Here is an 8,962-nt window from a genome sequence, read left to right on the forward strand (position 1 = left end):
CAAGTAAACACATAGAGGTTTATATTAATTATAACTGCTCAGTCATTAGCGCAGGCTTATTACTGGCTAGCTCTTACAATTAAATTAACCCATAATTCTTACTATGTTTAGTCATGTGGCTTGATACCTTTTCTCAGTTCTGCCTCGTCATCTTGCTTCCTCTGTATCTGGTTGGCGATGCCTGACTAAGCCCTTCCTCTTCCCAGAATTCTCCTTGTCTGCTCGCTCTGCTTATACTTCCTGCCTGGCTACTGGCCAATCAGCATTTTATTTATCAACCAATCAGAGCAACACATATTCACGGCATACAGAATGACATCCCACAGCACTTGCCCTTTTCTGTCTAATCTAAAAGGAAGGTTTTAACTTTAACATAGTAAAATTACATATAATAGAACAGTTATCAAGCAAGAATTAAAGTTAAAATATCTAGTCTTTGTATTTGGCAAAATTAAAGACATTATTTTATCATCAATCCCATATTTGTGAGTCTGAAGTTTCATATCTAACTTATTTTTTATCATAACCAATGATAATTATAACTATCCAGTCTTCAACTATGTCAAAGACCCCAGAAGGATATAACATTACCTAAATAAACAGGAAATGCATTGGAAGCAACTTCCAAAATTCTGGAAATGACAGAGACAGCTGGCTACCTGGATAGTTACCCAAAGTTTCTCTGCAATGTTGGGACATCCATCTTCAACCAATAGGCCTAGTGTTTTTTAGTCACTTTTCCTGTGTCCTGTAGAATATTTGAAAGTTCCCTTGTGAAGTACAAACCTGAAGAACCATTTTGCCTTGAAAAGTTCAGTAGTTACCTTCGTATGGGTCCTGCTTGTCCAGTTTATACAACATATTATCAGCAGCCCAGGCAAGAGCAGTTTCTTGCCCAGATGGCTATTTTTTGCCAAGAAGATAAACTCCATATGGAGTGTCTTCAATGCCCATCCTCTTCTTTGAAGTAATTGGTGCTGCCAGGAGCAGACATGTCTCATTGTCCAGAGAAGTCTAAGTTCTTAAAACATTTTAAATGCCATGTTCTGTAGGTCTTTGAAATGTTTGAAGATTACCTACCTAGTTGAAATATATCTATGTATATCTAAAAACTTAACTAGTATAACTATAAGTTTGATTATCATAGATGACTTATTATTAATCTGTATTTCTCAACTATATACTACAATCTTAAATGAGTTGCACAAACAAAATACTTTAAATAAGAGTAGAAATATACATACAGTATTACAAAATTAAATTTGTATCAATAAACTAAAATCCATAGCAATGTAAAACAAGTTGTCAGCCAGGCGGATCTCTGTGAGTTCGAGGCCAGCCTGGGCTACCAAGTGAGTTCCAGGAAAAGGCGCAAAGCTGCACAGAGAAACCCTGTCTCGAAAAACCAAAAAAAAAAAAAAAAAAAAAGTAGATTCAATAATCTATCCTTTTATCCTGTCATGTCTATATTCTCTTTTCTTCTTTAGAAAGAGATTGCATTTGTAATCAACCTTCTTTAAATAAAAATAAACATTTATAAACAATATTTTGAGAATTGGGGCATAGCTTCTCATACTATTTCATGCTGATTAAGGGCACTGACAATCTTATGGGGATCCTGGGAAAATTTAGAATTATGATCAAGTCCTGACTGTAGTAGTCTGTGAGGCTGCACTGTCTGAACCAGTTGCCTTGAAGCTGATCTGGATGTTGAATCATCTGGGCCATGGCATCATTGGAGAGCTTTCAGGGAGTCTTGGCTGATCAAACCATATTAGCCTAGAAGCAATCCACAGGTTCTCATCTTTTGTGGAAACAAAAGAAGAACCTCTTTCCCAAACCAATGTATCTTTAGACACAAAATCAAGATAAGTTAAGTATATATATATATATATATATATATATATATATATATATATATATATATTGATTTAACTCAGTAGCCTTTACAATCAAATGTCTTTCTGCAGTTAAAAATCCCAAAGACAATATAACCCAGACTCTATGCATGATTTCCATCTTTACATGGCTTATTTTTTTATATTGCTTTTTTTGTCTCTTTAAATATTTTATTTTTTTAAGCTATCTCTTTATACAACTGCATATATTCTTTTTTCTCTCTCTTCCAAGACTATGTACATTTTTACACTGTAAACCATTTAGAGGTTTATTCCATCTGAATCTGCCTTATTCTGAATCTATAATCTTTTTCTGACCAAGAGAGATTTTTAAACTGCTAGACTGTATGTTCAGGAATGAAGAAGTAGCCTTGGCTGCTGACTCTCCCCATTTCAGCTTTTCAACATGGTGGAGGTAATTCACCTCTAGCTCTGGGAGCCATGTTCTCTGCTGACTCTGGGAGACAGTGGGTCCATGCCTCCATCAAAGCAGCATGTAGTCCAGAAATCATTTTTTTTTTTTTTTTTGGTCTGTACTAGTAAAAGCTAAATCCACCATGCAACATACTGTGCAGCTTGGAGATACCTCTGTGTACTGTGGCAGGAATCCACCATACTGCAATCCAAGCCCACATGCAAACCTGACATACCATAGCTCATGGCTTGCCTGAGAGACACAATTAGGAAGCTGTTTTTAGTTCTGTTTTAGAATATTTTTTTAAAGCTTTCTCAGGTTTTAGGTGGAAACTCTTGCTCCACATTGGGCAGCCAAATGTAGCTGGAAGTTTCTCTGTGTCCTAGCTGGCTGGCAGTCAGGACAAATCTCTCCCACTCGCATCCCCTAAGTAAACACACAGGGGTTTATATTAATTAATAACTGCTCAGCCATTAGCTCAGGCTTATTACTGGCTAGCTCTTACATTTAAATTAACCCATATCTATGCCATGTGGCTTGGTACTTTCTCTCAGTTCCTCCTTGTCATCTTGCTTCCTCTGTGTCTGGCTGGCAACTCCTGACTCAACCCATCCTCTTCCCAGAATTCTCCTTGTCTGCTCACCCCACCTATACTTCCTGCCTGGCTACTGGCCAATCAGTATTTTATTTATCAACCAATCAGAGCAACACATATTCACAGCATACAGAACAACATCCCACAGCAAATGCCATTACTCTCACCCTGCTCATCTTGGCCTCCTATCTCTTCATTATTGTTGCCCTTCTGAAGATCCAATTCACTCAACCACTTCAAGACCTTCTCAACATGTTTCTCACACCCTATCTCTGTGACGTTGGTCTATGGCTCCATTCTCTACATCTACTCTTGCACAAGTTCCAGCCACCCCCTGGAGAGGGACAAAATGTCTACCTTTTGTATTGCTTTATTTCTTAGGTTGACCCCATGATCTACAGTCTGAGGAATAAAGATGTGAAGGAAGCACTGAGAAAGCTCTCAGGTTAGCTCATTCTGAAGTCTCAGTTGACACATGCTTTGCAAACCAGGACTAAGTGACAACAAACTCCTTGGGGGCATGGTAATGGAACTGCGAATATAGAGATAAAATTTCCATTATTTGAAACTCAACAGAAAATGTTTCATTAGTGTACATGTTTTCTTTAGTAGTATAACAGTTTTGTCTTTTTTTATGTTATGGATTTTATTGTTATGTCTTCATGTATGTATATAATTGTACATAATGTACTTTTCTCTCATTAACTTTGTATTAGTTGTTGAGTAATTGAACTTCTGTCAACTATTGACTGTCAATTTGTATTATTAATGCAATTTTAAAACACAAAACTTTAATTGGATGTGAAATAGGAAAACCTATAATACTTTATTTTTGGATTGATGTCTAATTTATTCTCCCTCCTAGTACTTATCCTATTCTTGTCCTTGCACAATAGATATTGTAGATATGTAAAGGAAAAACATTGTGAATTATTAGTATATGTACAACAATCTGCATTTTCTAATGGTTGGATCCTGGTAGGGATTCCTCATTGGACAAAAAATGTATAATGTCAAATTTGGTTTTAGGGAAGGAAGACGACAATCACGTATGAGAGAAATGGTACAGATAAAGGAAAGATGAGGAACTTTGAGCTAGTTCACCGGCTGTAGTGTCTGCCACTGGTGGCTGGATCTAAATTTTACTGAATATATAAATGTGCTCATTTTATCAATTGTAATAATAAAATTTAATCTCTGATAGAGAAACCCCTTCTTTAATCTCTGATCTAGAAACTTAACTAATAACTAAACCTGTCATGCACTAAATTTTGAAGTATAATTTTTTTGATTGCCTGTTAGAATAATACTAGTGTTGTGTCTAGAGCATTGTTTCATTTATCTGAACATAAAGGCAGAATTGGCCTGAAGAGGTAGCAGCGGATTTGTTTCAAGGTGTTGTCCCACACTATCCTAAAACAGTATCTGCTGGGATTCCAAGAAAGTAAATCACTAGATAACATGTTGAAGATCCACTGCATTTATTAATGGAACTTAGATATGGAGGGGATTATAGCAAGCCCTTAAAAGACACGAAAGTAGTGGCTTTTTTACCCTGTGGTATCCATCCACTAGAGGCTTAAGACACAGAGTTCATATGAAGGTGTACGGCAGTTGGCTCAGAGCCAGTGGTACCAACTATTTGATCCTCCAGGGTTTCCTGCAGCAACATAAACAGCTTTGTTAGGGCTGGAAATGTGCTGAGAATTCCCGAGCTTGTCCCTAAGAGACAAACAGGCAACTGCTAGATCTGGGCAGATACAAGCTGAATGAACTTGTTTTTTTTTTTTTTTTTTTTTTTTGGTGTTGTTGTTTTTGTTTTTGTTTTTATTTTAAAGTTGTAAGTTGTTCCCTCCAATTGAGCTATTTTAGTATGTGACCTGAGAGAGGGTCTTGTCAAGTACCTACTCTACCTAGGAGACTATAAACTAGTTAGGGTAATACACACCCAGAAGGACTCATATTTTTCCATAGATTTACAAAGAGTTTTATTGCTCTTTTTAGCTGCATCTCATAAACTTCATAACTCTTAAATTCTTTGTCTAATACTACATTGATATAAAAGATATGTGGTTTACAAAGAGTGCTTCTACACACTCTATTTATACATCTTTAAGTAATTTATTGGAGGTAGCACTATACTAAAGGAAAATCCTGCAGTCATGCCTACACACCCAAGAATCTCAGCAGTCTGAATCTTCTTCTCAGGGAGCAACAATGGCTTGACAAATTTAAAATTAGACTGTATCCTTTGAAACTGTAATTTCTTTTCTCTTAAATAATTTCAGAATTAACCAATAAAATGAATTTTATGAAAAATTAAGAGACAAAATGTAATATTGAAGAGCATTAAATTCTCAAGTATTATAAACAATAAGTATTTAAATGAATCATACTACACACATAGTATGAAAATAATAATAAATAAAAGTCATTTGCTCAACATTTCATTATCTAGAGGATCACTTGTTGAATTTAAGTGAAATGCCTAAATTGTGAGCACAGCAAAACTGGATTACTTCAAGAATGAATATATTAGCAGGTCTTAACAAAAAGGGATAATCTTCATGCATGTGGTCGTATTGTCTGTGTTGCTTTCCTGAAGGCATCTTTGACATCTTTGTTTCTCAGGCTATAGATGAGAGGGTTGAGCAATGGGTTGACTACAGTGTAGAAGAGGGCAGCCACTTTGTCTTTTTCCAGAGAGTAGGTTGAACTAGGCCTTGAATACATGAAGAGCAAGGAACCATAGAATAGCATGACAGAGACCAGGTGAGAGGCACAGGTGGAGAATGCCTTACGTCTTCCTGAGGCTGAGCGGATCCTCAAGATAGCCAGGAGGATGTTGAAATAGGAAATGAGGATGGCAAGAATGCTGGAGAGCACAGTGAAGCCCACCACACCCAGAAGGACCTTTTCATAGACACGGGTATCTGTACAGGACATTTTTACCAATGGTGGTGCATCACAGAAAAAATGATCAATAATATTTTTACCACAGAAAGTCAGCCGGAAGGTGTTAGCAGTATGGGCTATGGCATTCAAAAACCCTCCTATGTAACAGCCAGCCACCAGCCCAGTACAGAGAGAAGTGGACATGATGCTTGAATAAAGCAATGGGCTACAAATTGCTGAATGTCGGTCATAGGCCATGGCTGCCAGCAGGTAGCACTCAGTGTAGGCTACAACACAGGAGAAGAATAGTTGAGCCCCACAGCCAGCCAAGGAAATGCGTTTGTCTTCTGAGACACAAGTGGCCAGTATCTTTGGGGTGTATACAGAAGTATACCAGAAATCCAAAAATGACAGATTGCCGATGAAAAAGTACATAGGTGTATGTAGTCTAGAATCAATACGGATTAAGACAACCAGCATCATGTTCCCTGACAGTGTCAACAAGTAGATGGTTAGAAATATTCCAAATAGAATCAGCTGCCAGCGGGGATTTGCTGAGAAGCCCACCAGGATGAATTCAGTCAGGATGGTTCGATTGTCCACCTCCATGTCCACAGAGGAGAACCTGGTCATCAATAAACATTGAGTCATGATAGCAAACATATTAGGTAGTTCAGAAATTACTAAGAAGCCTAATAGATTTTATTTACCATGTTGAATTATAGAACTTTAGTCGGTGACATTAAAAGATCATTGTAATTGTGGTATGAATGACTTTAAAATTATGGAATCTATATAGTAGCTTTAATACAGAGCATGAAATAGATAAGAGAAATAGCTTATAGAATGTTCAATAAACAACTGGCATCCTTTCTGATTATATAAAGAATATAAACATGAAAATGTCTAGAAGAAAGTTTGGTCAGTAGTCACCACTCATAAAACTGAAGTATGGTGAGCTGTATAAGATACCACATGCCTATACACAGATGACTGAGTCAAGAGGATCTAAATTCAGGTTAATGTTAAGCTTTCATAGTATCTCCAACAGAAAATTCACACACACACACATCCACACACATTTAGTATCCTTCCATAATTAATTGAGAATTTATGTGTCAAGAATTAAAAATTCATATACATTATCCCTTCTGTTATGTAACAATCTGAGAGAACACACACATATGGATCTTATAGCAGGTTCTACATTGAACTTTATGATTAATTTAATTTACATAATTCTCATCAACTTTGCATAGGTCAAGTGGCATTTCATACTTTGTGATGTAATTGATAAAACTTGTGTGTAGAATGTAAGTGACCAGTCACACAGCTAAGTAATCAACAAAACAGATATTTTAAGCCTCAAATCAGCTTACCCAAGAGTGTGTGCTGAGGAACTAGCTGAGACTTAGAAATATAAAAAATTTCAGTATGCTACTGTGTCATAGACTATTGACAACTGTAATAACTATTTCAAACACTGTAAAAAATATTTTGAACATACTCCCATCAAAGAGTAATTAATGGTTCTAGTGAAATGGCTCATTAGGTGAAGGATCTTGCAGCCAAGATTGATAACCTGAGACTGATCCTCAGGACCCATATGGTCCTCCTAAGGAGAGACATGATTCTTCTCAAAGTTGTCCTTTGACCTCGACATTTTACACACACACACACACACACACACACACACACACACACACACACACACACACACATACACGTAATAGAAATCTAAATAAAATAAAAATAAAAGAAAACATGAATGCTTGAGGATATGGCATTGTTATATTTAATCCAGTTATAATATTCTACACTGTATTTAAATATCAGTGCTACATAAATTTTTCACAGTTTTTATTGGATGGCAATATGGGGAGATGGAAAGAAGGAAGAAAGGAAAGAAGGAAAAGGAAGGAAGGGAAGAAGGAAGAAAGGGGGAAGAAGAATGGAAGGGCAAAAATGGACGAGGGAGATGGGAAGGGAGGGAGGGAAGGAAGTCATGCTCTGAAAGATTCTAATGTGTCTTGTAATGATTATTTATTTTGCCCAAGTTCCTGTAAATTTCCTCCATGGATATTGTAAAGCTATAATCCTTTTATAAACTAAAACCACTTACTATTCACTTGATTTCCGTTGATGTGAGATTCAGAAGCATTTGTCAGTCAGGCATTTTCTTATAGAGTAGATACTAAACTCCAGGAAGAACTTTTTATTTTATTATTTGCTTGTAATACATTGAGGAACTATGAACCAAGAAGTTAGAAAGCTGCTCTCACAAAAATTCCAAGAATTCTCTAAAACACAACCAAATTCAGAACCACACTTAAGAGAGGATTTTATCTTTAGCTGTTAATGCTGAGTGGTAGTCTAGAAACTAACAGATGTTGTTGATGGATTTCAATGTTCAAAACACTCACCTTTGGGCAAAGCCAGTCATTGTCACTGGAAGGATGCACTCAAGACCTTTGGTTTTATTTGTCCTCTTCATGCTAAAGAGGCAAGGCACTTGGTAGTTTTCACTAAGCATAGAATTTAATGGATGCACTGTGGCCAGTGCATCTTAAAGAGGTAAAGCCAGCCTCTCACTACTGCTATACTCTGCATCACTCCCTTAGCACATAGGGTGCAAGCGCTTTAATTTCACCCTTGAGGGTCTGAAAACAGGCTGTACCTTACCTTGAGAACATCTCTGCCACTGGTCCTCTCTTATTTAGGAAGAGAGGCATAGGTGTTCCACAGTGCCTAGTTGTCTTTGTCTTGCTCCTGTACCATGGATTTGCTGTTCTGGCCATTCCCTAATTATAGGACTTTATCTCCTAACACTTTCCATAACCTCCAATTCTGCTTCAACCCTTTTTCTTTCCCTTTCTCAAACATGACATTCATGTACAGTTTCAAAGAATTTTTAACAGTGCATTTCCTGTCCCTGTTATACTAATTGATGGACATTTTTTCATGGTTGATATACCAATCTCTTTGAATGCCTTCAAAATGTCCTTTTCTGACTATGGTCCATCATTAATCACTTAAAAAGAGCCTTCCTACCTCCTATCAATAGTTGACTTATGACTCTACTGAGCTCCTGCTCAGTTATCACTGTGTTGAAATATTATATACCAATTCCTATCAGTTTCTAATCAATCCACTGTCTGT

The 8,962-nt window shown here is 36.8% G+C and overlaps 1 protein-coding gene across 1 annotated transcript; it reads right to left on the minus strand.

Moving 5' to 3' along the window:
* Positions 1–5,473: 5,473 nt before the first annotated feature.
* LOC128100882 (olfactory receptor 9G4) lies at positions 5,474–6,412 on the minus strand. Its single transcript, XM_052723631.1, has one exon. It carries the CDS (start codon positions 6,410–6,412, stop codon positions 5,474–5,476), a length of 939 nt encoding a protein of 312 aa, XP_052579591.1.
* Between the last annotated feature and the right edge of the window lie 2,550 nt (positions 6,413–8,962).

This window comes from Peromyscus californicus, unplaced genomic scaffold (genome assembly GCF_007827085.1).
Source record: "Peromyscus californicus insignis strain IS unplaced genomic scaffold, ASM782708v3 Scaffold_7__1_contigs__length_154581171, whole genome shotgun sequence".
Classification (NCBI taxonomy): Eukaryota; Metazoa; Chordata; class Mammalia; order Rodentia; family Cricetidae; genus Peromyscus; species Peromyscus californicus.

Bases quoted from the DNA above. Each gene is read 5' to 3' on its own strand.
- LOC128100882 (XM_052723631.1), bottom strand. From the start codon at position 6,412: ATGGAGGTGGACAATCGAACCATCCTGACTGAATTCATCCTGGTGGGC.